A 19,763-nucleotide genomic window follows, 5' to 3' on the forward strand; every position below is an offset into this window, starting at 1 on the left:
AATTTCTTCAAGTTTATATCCTTATGATATCCTTATGATTGGTTTCTTTTTTTTTTTCTATTTTCTTTTTTTTTTTTTTTTTGGTGGTACTGGGGTTCCTGGAAACCCTTCTACCTCTGGACTACACTCCCAGACCTAATATATATATATATATATATATATATATATATATATATATATATATATATATATATATATATATAATTTTTTTTTAAATTTGGAAACAGGGTCTCTTAACCAGCATGGCTGGCTTTGAACCTGTGCGATCCTCCTGTCTCCGCCTCCCAAGCGCGGGGATTACAAGCGTGCACCACCACGCCCAGCATGATTGTTTCCTTACCCTGAACCTTTCACTATCTGGAAAGAATCTTCGACCCAGGATGCCATTGACCACCTCTCTTCCCCAGGCACCCTGACGGAGGACGGAACTCAGAAGATGTTTGACAAGCAACATGTGCTGCTGTTCGCTGTGTTTGATGAAAGCAGGAGCTGGGCCCCGTCCCCAGCCCTGATGTACACGGTCAACGGCTATGTGAACCGGACCATGCCAGGTAGCCTCAGCCCCGACCGACCAGCCTGGGAACCACTGACACCTTGCTTTCTTTGCTTTTCTCAAGGAATTAAGGAAGTGAAGTTGGCCATACTCACTGTTTTTCAACTCCTAACCAAACAGTAATGTCATCTAGTGAGATGATCCTTAAGATATTATCATCTTTTTGTGTGTGTGTGGTACTGGGGATGGAACCCAGGGGCATTCTACCTCCAAGCTACACCCCCAGCCCTATTTTTTAATTCTGTGTTTTGAAACAGGGTCTCACTGAGTTGTGAAGGGCCTCACTAAGTAGCTGAGGCTGTCTGTGAACCGTGATCCTCCCGTCTCAGCCTCCAGAATGCTGGGATTACAAGCCTGTGCCACCATGCCTGGCTTCTCATCTTTTAAAAAAAAAAAAAAAACCAAGGAAATACAACAAACAAATTAAAAGCCAGCTTAGAATGTGTGCCGCCTTTTCAGTTGTAGCGTTCTAAACAGGTTGCACCCCCGTGCTCTCAGCCGAGTGTCCCTCAGGGAGTTCTGTGCTGCCTGCTGCAGGGTGACCAAGGGACTTATAGGTCGCTCCCTAGTGGGAGCGGTCAGCAGTATTCATGCTGGCAAAGAAGCTTTCAGTGAAGCAGAATGGGATTGGTAGAAATCCCTAACATACAGATATGCACTCAGCATTTCAAAAGTGGAGGGTGAGCCGGGCGTGGTGGCACACTCTTGTAATCCCAGCGTGCGGGCGGCTGAGACTGGAGGATCGCGGTTCGCGGACAGCCTCAGCTACTTGGTGAGGCCCTCTGCAACTTAGACCCTATTTCAAATAAAGAATAAAAAATAGGGCAGGGGGTGTCGCTTGGAGGTCAAATGCCTCTGGGTTCCATCCCCAGACCTGCAAAAAAAAAAAAAAAAAGTGGAGGGGTGAGTAACATCCTTTGCCATCTAGAATGTTTCCTGTTGCATCTGCCTGTAGACTCCTATGAAAAATCATAGCAAGTGCTAAGTGGAAGAAAAAGAAACAAAACGACCTTGACCTCCACTGTCTTTTTTCATTTTCTGTTGCTACCACAAAATGCCTGAACCTGGATACTTCATTTAGAAAAGAGGTTGACTTTAGCCCACAGTTTTAGAAGCTGAACATCCAGGAGTGGGCAGCCCCATCAATTCAGCCGCAGGGACGGGCCCCTCGTCTGTGTCATGTGTGGCGGAGGAGCAGAAAGGGAAATGGCCATATGCAGTAGACACCGGGCGTGGGTGGCCTTCCTTCAAAACAGGGCACTCTAGCCAGGACTAACCCGGGACTCAGGAGAACTACACAAACCCCTCCCAAGGGCGGAACCCCAGTGTCCACACCACTCTCCACCGCTCCACCTCCTGAAGGTATCACCACCACACTGAGGAATGAGACTTTAGCAGACACACACTCACCAGCCACATCTAAACTGGGTCTCCACCACGCGCCTCTTCTGCTTCTTTCTGATAGAACTGAATTAGACCCAGGGTAAATAGCAACCAGCAGAGGAAAAGATGAAAATGTTTCCTCATTCCAGAACACGAAACTTCTGAGAGGCCATTCTCTGTGTCTGAATATCGCAAATGGCTTCACTTACTCAAAGACAAAGATTGTAGAGACACGAGGTCTGGGTATTGCTCTTAAATTGTGTTCTGTTTTATTCTGACACCATCTTCTACCTGGGTTACTAATTATACACTCATTTGACTCTGGATATCGATTCTGAGTTCCAGAGTTGGGAGCCTGCAAAGCCGAGGCTGAGTTAACTGGCTTGGACCTTGGGAGATGTCTACACCACGTTCATTTCTCCACGCTCAGTGCCGCCCTTGGGCATTAGTGGTCTCAATGTGCTCACTTACAAAAATGGACTGACCATCTTCATAGGGTCCCAAAGTCCGGGACACTGCACCTTGGGACGCTGGAGTGCCCCAGGGTGTGGCAGTAACCCGGGTACAATTAGGGGACATTGACTAAAAATAAGGGGTGGTAGAAATGCCCAGCGGGATGCTGAGTAATTTTATTTTCTGAAAAGGGGAAGTAAGGCAATAAGTTTGGAAAATTAATCTGTCCTAGAATCTTTGTGCTGCTAGAGTGTATGATCCATGCACACATGTAGAAGCTAAACAAAAAGCAAAACACCAGTATAAAAAGAAAAACTAAAAACAACTTGCTCAGAACCAGAACAGAGAAAGTATAAATTTATAGGTGTGAAAGAATGATAGAGAATAAAAGGAAAACATCATTTGAAGAAACCAAACAGTTAGTGCCTATCAAGCTTTCTGCCTTAGGGAACGTCATAAATTGAGAAAAATATGATAAATGCTAATATATGTGTTAGTGAATTTGATATAAGCATTTCTTTGGGGGTGAAAAACGCTCCTCCCAAAGCCTCTACCTTCTAGCTTCCTGTCACCAGGGATGCCAGCAATTTCTGCCTTATTACAATGGTCTCATGAAAAGGACCAGCCCCCTATGGGTAAGGGACTGCTCCTCAGCCCCACTGTCCAGCGTCTATTGAGAACGGATCTGAAATTTAAAACCCAAGCCAAAGGTAGAAGCCAGGATTGAACTCTTCCTGCAGAGCAAAGGGACATTTCCCAGTGGCCGCGGGAGTGAGGAACAGGCTAAGTATTTGTGCTCCGTTCTCCTTACTCCATCGGTGGAAACTCCCAGCTTAAAAAGGATGCTACCACTGTGCTTTAAGGCGAGCCGGTGACCCACAGAGTCGTTCATCTCCTCCTTGTCTAAACAGCTGGAGTGGATCCGAAAGCAGCAGAGAATCCTCAAAGCATCTTCACCCTCAGGCAGGGCTTTGACCTCTGTCCAGGCCACAGAAGTAGGTCCTTGGACTCAGCCCGTAACAGGCTCCAGTGCCTACTTCCAACTGAAACCAGACTGGGGTGACCAGATACCCCATTTTGCCCAGATTCTATTTTCCTTCCTTCCTTCCTTCCTTCCTACCTTCCTTCCTTCCTTTTTTCTTTCTTTCATCCTTTATATTTATTTGTTTATTTGTTTTGTACTGGGGATTGAACCTGAGGTCAGGCTACTTCTGAGATACACCCCTAGCCTTTTAAGTGTATGTATTAAGTATAAGTATATAATTTTGAAATAGGATCTAAGTTGCTGAAGGCCTCACTAAGGTGTTGCTGAGGCTGTCCTTCCACCTGCGAGCCCTCTGTCTCAGCCTCCCAAGTATTGGGATTACAAGCATGTGTCACCATGCTTGGCATTTGCCCAGAATCTCACCAGTTCTTACACAGAGTTCTGCACCCTGGGACACCCGTCAGTCCCGGGTCAGTTTCCTTGGCTTAACTCCTTAGCAGTTCCTGTGTTTCTGAACCAACTTACTGCAGCGAGCGGTGGCTGTTGGGCTGCCCATCACTCAGACATCTGCTTCTGTGGGACAGGAGCCGCAGGGGAGCCTCTGTCCCCTGGAACTTTACAGGATCCCCGCTGCATAGCAGGTGCTGGGGACATATTTGGTGAGTGGATTCTTTTTCCTATAGTGTGAAGCTGAAAGCCTGTGTGAACCCCTCTCTCTCTCTCCCTCCCTCCCTCCCTCAGATATAATGGTGTGTGCCCATGATCACGTCAGTTGGCATCTGATCGGAATGAGTTCCGGGCCGGAGTTGTTCTCCATCCACTTCAATGGCCAGGTGTTGGAGCAGAACCACCATAAAGTCTCGGCCGTCACCCTCGTCAGCGCGACATCCACCACAGCAAACATGACTGCGAGCCCGGGGGGGAAGTGGATCATATCGTCTCTCATCCCCAAACACTTCCAAGGCAAGGAACGCCTCCCGCCAGCCAGCGTGCTTCCGATGCCGGCATCCTCTCCCCAGGCTCCCACCCCCCATTCTTGCCTCTCCCTAACCACAGAATTTAGAGTCTCTGCTGAGACTGAGGCCCCAGAGCTTGGGGGTGAAGGAAACGACAGAGTTGACAAGGCTTTCTGTAAAGAAAGCCAGAGCTGAAGATGGCTTTGCTCCTCGGGAGGAGAGAGGAAGGAGATCGGTGCTTACATAGAGGAACTGCTTCTTGGGGGCATGCCATAGTCGCGGCAGCCACAGATTAACAGAGGCACCAACCCTCCAAGGTGTCAAGGCTTTGGCATAAAGAGCTAATCCTTTACAGTGAGATGAGTCCACAGCCTGGCTCGGGGGGGCACAAGGTGTGTCCAGTGAACCCCAAGTGATGCTTCCTCAGCCGAGAGCTGGGCTGTACAGAATACCAGGGGATTCTGGTGGGGAAATCGGCAAGGGTTATGGGTATCGCGTAAACAGAATTACTCATTGTTCTGTTGCACATTTCGGCTTCACGACTATTAAGAGGAGGGCACGTGTATGCCGAGTCCAAAATTTAAGTCAACGATAGGGCTGTAGGAAATCATTTTGTTGTCAAAATAACAAGTGTAAGCAACACACACAAGGAAGGAATCCTTTGTGGGGGTCACATGGGTTTTTTTTTTTCGCAGTGGGCAAAATTATACTTGAAGTAATAAAACCGCCACAATGCCCCTGGAAGACAGAGTCCTTAGTCATAATAAGAGAAAAAACAAAACTGGTGTCGACCAAGGATAAGTACGGTTATGTTTTGTGATTTAATTTCAATGCCCTTTTCATTCAGTGTGTACTACTGACATCTTCATTTGGTAGAAAAGGGACAAAGAGCAGGGAAACTGAGGCTCCAACAAGATCTAAGTCTTAGTGTTCTGTTAGTTTTATGGTTCTAGGGATCAAATGGAGGGCCTCCCACGTGCTAAGCGCACCCTCAGCCCTAGTCAGAGGGTTTTAAGGGTCTAAACATTAAAAGCAACCTTCCTGCTTCAGGAGGAAGGACAGGAACATCTCCAAGATTCCCTCCAATGCTCGCTCCTCTCCCTGCTGGTTGCTCCGGCCCAGCGCTGCAGTCCACTGGAGACCTCCAAATGCAAACCTTCAAAGGTTGCCTGAGCACTACTTTCACCATGGTTAATAACCATGGTTAATTAAATAACCAGAGTTATTTAAACTTTCCTCAGATTTGACCTTTAAAATATGTAGTTTTGAACAACAATAATTTTTTCTCTCCAATCCTTCCCCTGTCTTTATATCCCAATTCAGCGGGAATGCAGGCTTACATTGACATTCAAAACTGCCCAAAGAAAACCAGGAACCCCAAGAAACTCACCCAGGACCAGAGGCGGCACATTAAGAGGTGGTCCTACTTCATCGCTGCCGAGGAAGTCATTTGGGACTACGCACCGTTCATTCCAGCGAACATGGACAAGTGAGTCTTTGAGGTCATGCCGCTGTGCAAAGGTTTGAGACGCGTCCCATAGGGGCCTCGGTCTGCGGGTGAACGGTCACGAGTGCCCAGCTCCCCGGGGGCACACCTGAGGAAGTGGCTTAGCTTTTCGTAATATTCTTTCATTTCACTTTAAGAAAATACAGGTCTCTGCACTTGGATAATTTCTCAAATCAAATTGGAAAATATTATAAGAAAGTTGTTTACCGACAGTACCAAGATGAGACCTTCACCAAACGTATAGAGAATTCACAAGAAGAAGGGGTTTTGGGCCCTATTATCCGAGCCCAGGTCAGAGATACACTCAAAGTAAGTAATATGAATACAGACCTCAGAAGAAATTAAACCGTGAAAGACATATCACACAGCACCTGGGTATTTGTCTGTACTTAAAAGGGCGTTATATGATTTTAAGTGCAAATGTAACTTTTACCTTAAACTTAGCCTTCCAAAATTAGTATTTGCATTTATTTATAGCCTACTCAATAATACAAAGAGTCTAGGGCATTTTATCAAATTATATATGAATGAGACGAAGAGTCAGTGTAATTAGGGTGAAGTATAACATGAGAAAAAAGAAAATCAAGCCACCAAAAAGCAGAATGGAATCTGCAGCAGTGATCCTCAGAGTTCATCTACAAATTTTGTCCTAAGTCTTATATCAGCCAAACTAAAAAAGAAAATGTACCAGAGCCAGATTTATGCATGTATAAAAGCATGGTTTTCTCTAGTACTGAGGCCTAAGAGGTCTCCCCTATGGGTCCTTCAGATGAAGGTTATGGATATGGATATAATTTCTATGACTGTCATGGATAAAAATTAAAATGCTGTCTGTCTCTTTAAAATAATGTTTCTCATAGCCATGGTAAACACAGCAGTGTTTTTAAAAATTATTTAATGCAGTCTAAGTCTGTGTGTGTAGCGCTCTAATGAATGGTCTCTGATACATAAACCTACATGTGTGTCAAAGGCTTTGGTAAATCAGCCAAGCAGAAGGCAAGTCTAAGTTTCTCCTTTGAAGATTGAAAAACCTAACTAAGCCAGATAGGAGGCCGCACGCCTGTAATCCCCATCCTTGGGAGGCTGAGACAGGAGGATCACAGGTTCGAAGCCAGCCTTGGCAACTTAGTGAGGCCTTCTGCAACTTAGCAAGATCCTGTTTCAAAATAAAATAAAAAATAGGCTAGGTGGGTAGCTCAGAGATAGAATGCCCCCTGGGTTTAATCCCCAGTAACAAACAAACACACACACACACACACACACACACACACACACACACCCCTCCTGTGTGACTCACACCCAGACAAAGCCTATTCTGTTCATTTCAAAATAGCAAAAGGAAAGCTGGGCGTGGTGGTGTGTGCTTGTAATCCCAGCATTTGGGAGGCTGAGACTCCATGGAGGATCGTGGTTCCTGGATAGCCTCAGCTGCTTAGCAAGGCCCTTTGCAAATTCAGTGAGACCCTGTTTCAAAAATAAAAAGACTAAAAAAAAAAAAAAAATAGGGCTGGGGATGTAGCTCAGAGATACAATGCCCCTGGGTTCTATCTCCAGTACTACCAAAAAAAAAAAAAAAAAAACTCAAAAGGATAAATATATCTGTGCCTCCCCCCACATTTCCAGCTCCTTTCAGATGCTCTGAGTACGTGTCCTCACTGAGAGTTCAGAGCCTAGCTAGGTGACCATGGCCTGCAAGACCATGGGGACACCAACAGTGGGCCTGGAGAGCTGGCAGGCAGGAGAGGGGCTGGCGGTCTAGAGGCAAAAAGGAGCTATTTAAAGGGAGAGAGGTCCACGCCGAAAGGAGAAGGGGCAGGGGCCTGGGGCCAGCTTGGAAAGACTGATCCATCTGAGGAAAACATCACTCCTCCCAGCCCGTCCTCCCGGGTCAGATGTCTCCATTAATGTGCGAGTGAAACTCTCCAAGGCTCCTTCCAGGTAGTGGGGGAGGCCGTTGCTCAGATAAACAGAACTGATTTCCCCCCTGTGTGTGCAACACACGTGTATGCACGCACCCACAAGGTAAAGATGCAAAGCTGGTGTGCATTTTTAGGTCTCACGAGCGACGTGAAATCCTAAAATAACAGATTTGCTTTAACTTTGCAGATCGTGTTCAAAAATTCGGCCAGCAGACCCTACAGCATTTACCCTCACGGAGTGACCTTCTCTCCATACGAAGACGAAGCCAACTCCTCCTTCATCTCAGGTTGGAGTCGTTGCCCTCTACTGGAAGAGACCAGTGACCTCACGGAGGCTTCTGAGTTCTCTTGTCCTCTTTGCTTGGTGGTGTGACTACTGCAGACAGTAGAATAAGCATTGGGGTGTGCTAAAGTGACAGCCAAGCCCTTGCCCCTTCAGACATTTGTTTGTTGTTAGCGGTAACACCACCTTCGGACGGTTGGCGTTAGTGGTATCCTTATCGGTGTCATAGCAGCCTCTAGTGGAACCAAACTGAATGGCTACATGCCATCTGGGATTCCAGCAGTGTCGACTGGTAATAAGAACATTCCTTTCTTGATACTAATTAGTTCTGGTGAGAGCTAAAATGATTATTCTTATTTATTTATAACAAAGTGGTTTCCCACATGCAAAGGATCCTGCGCGCTGTCCTTTCAGGCAGCCACACCATGACCAGAGCAGTTCAGCCAGGGGAGACCTACACTTACAAGTGGAACATCCTGGAGTTTGATGAACCCACCGAGAAGGACGCGCAGTGCTTGACCCGACCGTACTACAGTGACGTGGACGTCACACGGGACATTGCCTCCGGGCTCATCGGGCTCCTTCTCATCTGCAAGAGCAGATCTCTGGATTTCAGAGGCATACAGGTATTTTGTCCCTGAAGCAATCTTTCAGAAATTCTAGATATTTCTTTGGGTTAGAACAGATGAGGTCAACCCTTGCTAAATAATGGTGGTGAATAAAGGACAGTCCTCTGTAGTGAGAGTTAATGACACTTACTGCTTGGTTAGCCATTTGTCTTGTCTATTTACCCCTGGACCTTCGCTGCGGAAGGCGAGCCTGCAGTGATGCTGTATTTTGCTTTAAGTCTCAAACTCCACATCTGGTCACTTTAGCTCTAGGATGAGAACGTCACAGTCTCTCCTAAAGTCTCCCTTCATCACATGGGTAACACCCTTCCTAAAAGCTGTGTAGAGTGGGGATTGGTGATGTAACACGTGGTAAAAGTGTAAAGATTCATAGTCATCTTTGTGATTTTTAGAGACCTGCAAATAGAGAGAGATTGGAGAGATTTCCTAAAAGCAAATGTACTTGGAGATATAGTTTATAGTAAAATTGGATCCAGACAATAGTCTTTCTCTAGTGAGACTAAACTACATGGAAAAATTAGAACAAAGACACAGATCTTCTGAGTTTGCATGGAAGAGTACTAGTCTCAAAGTATCAACCTAAAATTCCCAGCTAGGCTTGGTAATCAAACAGGTCTTATCCCAAGACATATAAAATCCACATATGTCTAGAAAAATGAGAAAGAAACTCTTGTTGGATTCCAATTTATTGAGCTGGGGCAGGACTAGGCAGGGAGAGGCCTAGGGCTTTCCTATTGCAACCTTCTGTTTGGTCCTTTGCAACTATTGTGAACACACTGGCCCCATCGCTGGTTGGGAAGGAGCTCTGTGACGAAGTGCCCGGGTCTTCAGCACCCATGGTGAAGTGGGATTTCCTTTGGGATACTTCAGTCTCTGAACTTTCTGATCTGTTGCTTGCTTCTGCGTATCAGTTTTAGCTCTGACAAATGTGTACTCCATAATGGGCTCCTGATGCCTGAATTGAGCCAAACTCCCGGGACAGTGCCCCTCTGGCACCTGGGCGCTTGGTGCTTCAGAGAACGGGCAGGAACACTAACCACTGAGCACCCTTGCATCCTGCAGAAGGCAGCCGACATTGAGCAGCAGGCTGTGTTTGCCGTGTTTGATGAGAACAAGAGCTGGTATCTGGAGGACAACATCCAGAAGTTTTGTGAAAACCCCGATGAGGTGAAACGTGACGACCCCAAGTTCTACCAGTCAAACATCATGAGCAGTAAGTCAGTGCCGGGGCTGTCTTTCTGCCCAGGTGAGCCCATGCTCACCAAGGAGAGGCCCTCGCCGCCTTCTAGGACTTGCCAGGAAGTCCCTGGGTGGGTCTATTCGATTAGTTTATGTTTTATTTTTTTTTAGCACTAGGGTTTGAGCCCAGGGGCACTCTACCTCCAAGCTACACTAGCCCTGTTCATTTTGAAACCAAGTCTCACTGAGTGGTGAGGCTGGTTACCAACCTGCAATCCTCCTGTCTTAGTCTCCCAAGTCCTGCGATTATAGGCTTGTGCCACTGCACCTGGCTCCTGGGTGGTTTATTTACTTATCTACCTATCTATCTATCTATTTATGTATTTATTTATTGGTATTGAGACTTGAACCCAGGGACATTATACCTTCAAGCTATATCCCTATCCCTTCTTTTATTTCTTGTTTTGAAATGTAGTCTTGCTAAATTGCTGGGCCTGATCTTGAACCTGAGATCCTCCTGTTTCAATCGCCCAAGTACTGGGTCTTGGATGGTTTTAAAGCAACAGAGGCCTCTGATCTTTTAAGCAAAAGGTCAAAGCCCAGCTATCCCTGGAGTCTGCTTGGTCTCCTGCTCCTGCTGTGTGTGTGTGTGTGTGTGTGTGTGTGTGTGTGTGCGTGTGTATGCGCACACAGGTGCACACATTCTCTAGGCAGTGAGGGAGGGTGAAGGGAAGGTGTCTGGGTGTCTGGGCCTTAGTCAGTGGGAACTGGGAATTTTAGACTTGAGCAGAGTGAATACTCTTTCCTTAAGGCCAGGGCAGAAACACGATAAGTAACCCAAAAGCTGGACTGTCAAATCCAAATAAAGCCATGTGATTCTGGGGACACATGAGGCTTGGAAGAGGTCTGAGCTGAGCAGGAAGAAGCTCAGAACAGAAGGAATTCCCCGATCCAGGGCTCACACCCTTGCTACCGCTGCAGAGTTCACTGCCATGGAAGTCTGTGAGAAATCTCACTGTGGCAGCTGGGAGCAAACTTCTCCACAGCAGCAGCCAGGGCCCCTTCCTCTGTTCCCTAGAGTCAAGAGTCACCTTGGTCACCTTCTCTGATAAATAGTGGCGCCTGGGATGAATTCTCCACGGGCTGGTCTTGGAGTGCCAGGTGATTGACAGTGGGCACTATCAGAACTGGCAGGCAGCACGACAAATGCTTCTACACAGGGCGTTCTGCTCAGCTTCCTTGGCATAATCCCATCAATCAGCCAGACTTCTAGACCAGTGCTGTCCACGGGGAGTGTATATGAGCCTCACGGGAGACTTTACGTGTGCCGGTAGCCAGATTACAAATGCACCAAGCAATGAGCACATGTGTTAACGTGTTGCCTTGACTCCCAATATGATGTGTGATAGCAATGCACCAACGAAAGCTTAAAAAAGAAAATGGCGGTCATCCAAGGAGAGATGTACTCTATGATGAATTACATTAGAAAAATAACCTTGGATTCATATCTTGAACCTTATATTAAAATTCTACCTATGGATATATACATATATTCCAATAAATAAGTGGTTATATAAATATATAAAACCTTAAAAAGTAAAGTGAAATTACTTTTAGTAGTATGTTTTATTCAACCCCATGTATTCTAATGTTATCATTTCAAAGTATAACCATCATAAACATTAGTGAGATTTGTTGTCAAGTCTTTGAAACCCAGTATGCTTTTGCTCTTTCCGCACATCTCGATCTGGTTCACCCACATTTCAAGAGCCCGATGGCCACTTGCAGCCAGTGGCTGTCCTACTGGACAGTGTAGCTACAGACCACGCAGTGCAAACTAAGAACGGTGATTTTAGTGATTCAACATGTATTGTTAAGAATTCCCTTAAAATGGGATAAGTGCCAAGCATCCTACTAGTCCTACAGCTGGGGTGGTGACCGAGGTTGATGTAGGCCCTACTTGCATAGAAATAATATCTTTGATTTGATTACCATGCTTAATACTTAAGGAATAAAGACATTACCTAAAGCAGTGCCTCTTTTAAAGACAATGAAGCTGGGTATGGTGGCACACACCTATGATCCCAGTACTGGGGAGGCTGAGACAGGAGGATCGCAGGTTCTAGACCAGCCTCAGCAATGCATACCAAGACTCTCAGCAGCCTAGCAAGACCCTGATTCAAAACTAAAAATTACAAAAGAGCTGCAAGATGTAGCTCAGAGGTAGAATGACCCTGGATTCAATCCCCAGTACCATATATATATGGGGATTGAAACAGAAAATATATTAATACTTGAATGAAAACTATAACATATAATGATAGTAAATGGCAAAAAAATGACAAAATATGCTAAATAGATTTCATTTTATATTGTACTTTTCTTTCAGATATGCTAAATTGCTATTATTATCAATATTCTAAATTGATCTTCAGAATATCTTTTTTTTTTTTTGGTGGTGGTGGTACTGGGGTTCCTGGAAGCCTTCTACTTCCGGGCTACACTCCCAGACCCATTTTTGTATTTTTATTTGGAAACAGGGTCTCCTAAGCCAGCACGCGGCTGACTTCTTACCTGCGCGATCCTCCTGTCTCTGCCTCCCAAGCGCAGGGATTACAAGCGTGCACCACCACGCCCTGCCAATCTTCAGAATATCTTTAAAGGCAGAGCACAAAACATTTAATATACATTTGGCAAATCAATGAATAAATCAACGTGAATGAAGGCTTTGTCTTTATCCTGACCTTTCTCCTTTCCAGCTTAGGAGAATACACTCTCATTTGGGAAGTCTAGATTTGACCTCCTAGTCACGTGTTAGACATGGTAGAGCGTATCTTGAACAGTTGCTGGGGCATTTATCTTAGGTACAACTAGACGCGTGCCCCTGGTTGGCATAGGCCCAGGATTAACAGCGCCCACTCTTTCAGCCATCAATGGCTTCGTACCTGAGAGCATAGCTACTCTAGGATTCTGCTTTGATGACACCGTCCAGTGGCACTTCTGCAGTGTGGGTAACCAGGATGACATTCTGACCATCCACTTCACCGGCCACTCCTTCACCTATGGAAAGAGGCACGAGGACACCTTGAACCTCTTCCCCATGCGCGGAGAGTCGGTGACAGTCACAATGGATAACATTGGTGAGTGAGAACGTGGGACCCCTTGACAGAAAGCTGGCTTTGAGCCTCTGGCCTGTAAAGCTTCGCTACCCAAATGACCTCTTATTTGTCGGCAGTAGACCTCGTTATCATCCTCCTAAACCCAACTCTCAAACAAGATGTCAGTGACGCGCGAGTCTATTTTATTCTTGACCTCTCCCTTTCTCAGTATATTCTCAAATAATAACTCGCCCTAGTTGCCACTGGCCAATATGTTTGGTCTGTATTCTGTTAAATAAAATGAGTATACTTCCCACACCCTTGGATGTCACAACAATGTTAAATTGATAATATAAAAAAGTACTAAACATCTTTTTGCCTATTATGTCATCATGGGCTGGTGATCTGACTTAGACCCGCAGTGGTCCACCGACCACACTCAAGCATTCCCGAGCTCACTAGGAATGAATTGCAGAAATGTGTTTCCATATCTTTCCTCGGATTTCAGACTTCTTTTCTCTCTGTCTCTCTTTTGAAGGAACTTGGATGTTAACGACCATTAGTTCTAGTCCAAGAAGCAAAAACCTAAGGCTGAAATTCAGGGATGTTAAATGTATCCGGGAGGATGACGAAGACTCGTATGAGATTTATAATCCCATCGGACCTACGGAAATGGGGACGAGGAAAATGCGCTACTCCCCAGAAGACGAAGAGGAGGAGGGAAATTCTGATTCTGATTACCAGGAGGAACTGGCCTTGTCCTTAGGAATCAGGTCATTCAGAAACTCATCATTGAACCAGAAAGAGGATGAGCTGAATCTCACCGCACTAGCTCTGGAGAATAGCTCTGAGTTCACTCCCCCAAGTACAGATATGGCTACTGGCTCGAATTCCTCTTCCTCAAGTAACATCGGTAGTCTCATTGTCAAGAACATCACAGGAGCTCAGAAGACCCTTCTTCACCCTGAAGGCCCCAAAGCTGGTCTCCGCCTGCCACACCCCACTGACTTAGATAAAAACTTCGTTCTCAACCCTTCCTTGGTAGACGGATCCAGCCCATATTCTGAAGACCACACAGAAAACTCTCCACAGTCAGATGTGACAGGGAAACCCCTCCTTCCCTTTGGAACAAAAGGACTGAGAAATCAGGAGCATGCTCAACGTAAAGCATCCAAGGCGAAGTACAGGACCTCCTGGATGACGTCACCAGCCCATAAACCCGAGAGACACGTAAACCAAGGGGACGCTTCATCCAGAACAGGTCGCGGGGAGGACTCTCCTAGTGATATATTAATCTTCAAATTAAAGGATCCATCTAAGACCTCGGATAGGGAATGGCATTTAGTTTCTGAAAAAGGTAGCTATGAAATAATCCAAGATGCTAACGCAGACGTGGCTGCTGGTAAGCTGCTGCAGAGCCCGCAGAACGCCTCCAGGACTCAGGGCGCAAGCATCCTTCCTCCAAACAAGCCTGAAAAGTGGAGTGGCCATCCAAAGTTGTCCAGAGTTAGACATAAATTTCTACAAGGAAGACAGGATGGAGAAAATAGTGGTTTGAAGAAAAGACCGGTTTTCATCAAGACACGCAAAAAGAAAAGGGAAGAAAAGCTTGAAAACCATGTTTCTCTCTCTCCAAGGGGATTTAACCCTCTAAGAGGAGAGGCCCACAACACACTTTCAGACAGGAGACTTAATCATTCATCATCACCTCATGACGCCAATGAAACGTCTCTTTCCACAGACTTCAACCAGACAGCTGGCTCTGTGAGTCTTGACTGGTTAGCCTTGGTTACTGATCATAATCAGAGCCTCCCAAACGACACTGGTCAGACCAGCTCCCCTCTGGATCTTTACCAGACAGTGCCCCCAGAGGAGCGCCACCAGACACTGCCTGCCCAAGACTCCAATCAGGGGCACACTACTACAGACCTCCATCACAGGCCCTCTCCCCCCAAGCTCAGCCAGGAACTTGACTATGACCTAAGCCATGAGCTGGACCTTACTGACATCAATCAAATGTCCCCTTCCTTGGACTATGAAGTCTGGCAGACAGCAGTGTCTCCAGATCCGAGTCACCCTTCCCTGTCTTCAGATCATGGCCAGACCACCACCTCCCCAGACCCTGGTCAGTTAGCCCTCTCTCCAGACCTTGATGAGATCACCCTCTCCCCAGACTTCGGTCTGTTGGACCTCTCTCCAGACCTAGAACAGATGACCCTCTCTCCTGACCTTGTTCAGATGACCCTCTCTCCTGACCTAGAACAGATGACCCTCTCTCCTGACCTAGAACAGAAGACCCTCTCTCCTGACCTAGAACCGATGACCCTCTCTCCTGATCTTTTTGGTCCGATGACCTCTCCAGACATTGATCAGACAATCCTTCATCCTAACCTCGGACAGACATCACCTCCTCTACACCTGGATCAGATGTCTTACCCTTCTGAGTCTAGTTGGTCACTGCCTCTTCCAGAATCCAACGAGACCATTCCTTATCAAGACGGTGTTCCCACACCTTCTTCTCCATCCAATGACACTTTCAAAGCAAAGGAATATAAACCGCTGGTTGTAATAGGCCTCAGTGGGGATGATGGAGATTACATTGAGATCATTCCAAAGCAGAAAGTTCAAAGCAGCGAAGAAGACTATGTTGAAACGTATTATGTGACCTATGATGACCCTTACCAAACTGATATTAGGACAGACATCAACTCCTCCAGAAACCCGGACAACATCGCAGCCTGGTACCTCCGCAGCAACAATGGAAACAGGAAAATTTATTATATTGCCGCTGAAGAAATATCCTGGGATTACGCACAATTTGCACAAAGGTTCGGCTAGTTTTCTGCTTTTTTGTTCTTGTTTTGCACTACTGCTAAAAAGTAAAAACAAGAAAAAAGAAAAAAGTACACAGTTCAGGGAGATAGTTGTGTATAGTACAGTTTGGTTGCCCTATTGCAATTTGGCACATAACATTTCCTTTGTTTGTTCTGAAATTAACTTCTCTATTTTAGATGACACCTGTAGACTGACGATATAAGAACAATCACAGTGAGAAGCCTGTAGTGCTCGATAGATTCTAAAGAATCCATATACTTAAAAAAAGATCATTTTCAATTCAGTATTGTTTAAGGATAGAAAGTCTTATCAGGCTGTGGCCTATACTGTGGGATGAAGAGAGAAGAGACAGGAGAAAAGGAACACTCAGTCAACTCTAGATTCTCAGGAGTGGATGTCTGTACATATATACCCCGTTTCTTTATCTGTTCATCGTTGACAGACACTGAGGTTGATTCTTGGCTGTTGTGACCAATGGGGCAGTGACCATAGGGTGCAGGTATCGCTTTGACATGCTGATTTTCTCTCCTTTTGGCTATATATATATATCTAGAAGTGAGGTTTGGGGGATATGTCATAGTTCTATTTTTAATTTTTTGAGGAACAGTTATACTTTTTTCCATAATGGCTATAAACTAATTTACATTCACACCAACAGTGAACAAAAATCCCTTTTCTCCATATCTCTGTCAACACTTATTTCTTGTCTTTTTTTTTTCATAGATCCTTATGGATCAGAAGTGAGTTCTTATTGTGATCTTAATTTGCATTTCTGTGATTATTAGTAATGTTGAACATTTTTTTCATATATCTGTTGGCCATTTCTATATCTTATATTGAGAAGTACATATCGTCAGGTCCTTTCCCCAACTTTAAATCAGTTTATTTGGTGTGGGGTATTTTTTTCTGTTGAATTATTTGATTTTTTGACATAATTTGTATGGTAAACCCTTATCAGATAGATGGCATATGGATGTTTCCTCCCATTCTGTAGATTGTCTTTTCACTCTGTTGATGGTTTCCTTTGCAGTGCAGAAACTTTTTAGCTTGATACCATCTCATCTGTTATGTTTTTCTTCTGTTACCCATGTTTTGGGAGTCATACATAAAAAAATCTTTGGCCAGAGCAATGTCAAAAAGGTTGGGAATTATGTGTTTTAGCAAACACCAGTATGGAGAGTGACCATTCTCAGGGTAAAAGACACTGATCCACCCAGTACCAATCACAGAGGCGGCCTTGAAGTTCAGCTAGCCAGTGCCCCCAATAGCCAGAGTTCTGGCACTGACCCCGTTAAGTGGCTTTGTTTGTCTTTAATGTTAGAATTTGTGTTGATGCCAGGCGTGGTAGCGCACGCTTGTAATCCCCGCGCTTGGGAGGCGGAGACAGGAGGATCACACAGGTTCGAAGCCAGCCTCGCTGGCTTAAGAGACACTGTTTCCAAATAAAAATATAAACTAGGTCTGGAAGTGTAGCCCAGAGGTAGAAGGGTTTCCAGGAACCCCAGTACCACCAAAAAAAAAAAAAAAAAAAAAAGAATTTGTGTTGATATCAGATTATATTTCTTCATTGATTTATGTGTTTGACAAGAGTGTATTAAGCACCTACTATGTGCTAGGTAACATGCTACACATTAGAAAAAACATTTTGAGCAAACCAGGCCCAATACCTAACCTTATGGGGCGTATACCCCAGAGGTAGAATCAGATATTAATAGATCTCACAAATATATCATACAGAGTTTGGTTTACTATGTGTGATATATTATTATACTATATATAATAGGTATACTATATATACTATGAGAACATCATAAGAATTTGTTGTATATACTATAACAATACTACAGAAATATAAAGAATGATAGGAGAGACTTAACCCTTTCCAAAGGATTATAGGAAGACTTCTCTAGGAAATGATATTTGAGCTGGAAACTAAAACATACCCACTGGCCTCTGTTTTAATTTATTTGTATATTCATTAATTTAGCTATGCAGTATTTATCAAAGACTGTGCTAGATACAATAGTCAGAAATGGAGACAATTTCATAACTTATTTTTAGTAGTCTTTAATTTCTTCTTTTAAACAAACACTATCATTACTATTTCAGTGAAGCAGACAATGAAGACTCTGATGACATTCGAAAGAATACCATATATAAGAAAGTAGTTTTCCGGAAGTACCTTGATAGCACTTTTACCAAGCGGGATCCTCGGGGAGAGTATGAGGAACATCTTGGCATTCTTGGTCCTGTTATCAGAGCTGAAGTGGATGATGTTATCCAAGTAAGTCATGTTCTGAGCGCTACTAAGATCATCAGAGGGAGTTCCATAAGCATCAGAGGTCGTAAAGGTGATGGTGGCACATGAACTATAGGTGACTTAATTTCCAGAATTAACAGTAACTAAATTTCTTTTCAAAGTCTGTTTGTCAAGCCATTCCACGAGAGGGAAAAAAATCTCATATTTTTTAAGTACTGAAAATTGTGTAATCTGGAGGAGATCACACCATAATTTATACCTAATGTCAACTAACCTGTCTAAAGGTAACATGGAAAACTGATCCACTCAGGAACAATCTACCTAGGCTTCAGAGAAGTAGCAATGTTGGCAGCAGTAATAATTTAGATATACCTTCTAGTATTTTCTTAAAGGAGAAGAAAGTGAAGTAAAAAAAAAAACTAGTAAAAAAACAGTCAATGTGTCTATGTGGCCTCCAAAGTCTGTGAGTTTCCTGGGCCTCTTTCCAAACCTGCTCATTTCTTTCAAAATCTTATATCCAGTCCCATGCCCCTAATTCTATCATTATTCCTGGACATTTGACCCAAGAGCTGCTCCTGTGCCCAGAGAACGCTGCATCTCAGATGCAGGTTTGTTTCGCAGGTGTGCGTCTCTCTTCACCAGTAGCTTGAACATCACCATAGGCAAGGACCAGGCCCATCTCTCTTTAGATCACCATCACCTGCCAAAATCATTGCATTTGTTGACGATGTCAATACTTTAACCTAGAGCCCAAGAATTAACAAGTTTTCTTGTATCTGGGGTAAATTACTGGGGCAAATTACTGGGGCCCTACCTCACAGACTGTTGTGAAACTTAGATTAAATAATGTATTTTAAGGTGCTCTGTGATTGTAAGCATTCAATATACCTTCCCTCTGATCTCACAACCCTCCGCTTGTGTTTTCTTAACACTGACATTTTTTCTGTGTAACCCTGACATTTTTCTGGTTTGGATCTTCCTTAAGCTTAAATACATCTGTGGATCATTCCTTTTTTTTTAGGTTCATTTTAAAAACTTAGCATCCAGACCATATTCTCTTCATGCCCATGGACTTTTCTATGAAAAGTCATCGGAAGGAAAGAACTATGAAGACGACTCTCCTGAGTGGTTCAAGAATGATAACGCTGTTCAACCTAACAGTGTCTACACGTACGTGTGGCAGGCCACGGAGCGGTCGGGGCCCGAGAGCCCTGGCTCCGCCTGCCGGGCCTGGGCCTACTACTCGGCGGTGAGCCCGGTACGTGCTTCCATGGCAAGTTCTTGTATCCCCCTCGCCCTACAATCTGAGGCCCAAAGGAAGGGTTGGGCTACTGCGTGTAACAAAGCTGCCTTGCTTTTCCTGAGGGACAGGGAAGGACTGTGGTCAACAGTCCACAGCCACCATAGCCAGCGGCTCTCCACACACCTCTTCAGCTGACACAGAGGAACACTCATTCAGTGGGGAGGAGGGGGTGATCTAAATGGCTAGAGCACCTGTGTTTGTAGAAAAGGATGTTTATTTGCAATTTTCGTCAACAATCTCCTGAAGCATTGGTCTTCTCTTGATGAAAACTCTGGGCTACTTTATCTATCATTCCACAGTGTAAATGTGGTCCAAGATAATATGTTGTACACAGTCAATATACACATTTATCTCAGTGACTTTTTCTAAAAAGAGTTTTTCATTTAAAGCACAGTAGAAAGAGCACAGACAACCAGGCGT

General features: G+C 44.7%; 1 protein-coding gene across 1 annotated transcript in view; it reads left to right on the forward strand.

The window, feature by feature from the left end:
* Nucleotides 1–19,763, forward strand: part of F5 (coagulation factor V) — a gene marked incomplete at both ends in the record, with an annotated part of 58,940 nt that overhangs the window by 20,108 nt on the left and 19,069 nt on the right. Inside the window, 11 exons of the mRNA XM_080698795.1 lie at nt 408–551; nt 4,116–4,337; nt 5,654–5,819; nt 5,975–6,146; nt 7,944–8,043; nt 8,454–8,665; nt 9,731–9,881; nt 12,775–12,987; nt 13,484–15,773; nt 17,890–18,064; nt 19,062–19,298. Coding sequence (XP_080554921.1) covers nt 408–551; nt 4,116–4,337; nt 5,654–5,819; nt 5,975–6,146; nt 7,944–8,043; nt 8,454–8,665; nt 9,731–9,881; nt 12,775–12,987; nt 13,484–15,773; nt 17,890–18,064; nt 19,062–19,298 — 4,082 coding nt within the window. The remainder of the gene's footprint in view (nt 1–407; nt 552–4,115; nt 4,338–5,653; nt 5,820–5,974; nt 6,147–7,943; nt 8,044–8,453; nt 8,666–9,730; nt 9,882–12,774; nt 12,988–13,483; nt 15,774–17,889; nt 18,065–19,061; nt 19,299–19,763) is intronic.

Source organism: Muscardinus avellanarius (assembly GCF_963383645.1).
Source record: "Muscardinus avellanarius genome assembly, chromosome: 7".
In the NCBI taxonomy this organism is placed as follows: domain Eukaryota; kingdom Metazoa; phylum Chordata; class Mammalia; order Rodentia; family Gliridae; genus Muscardinus; species Muscardinus avellanarius.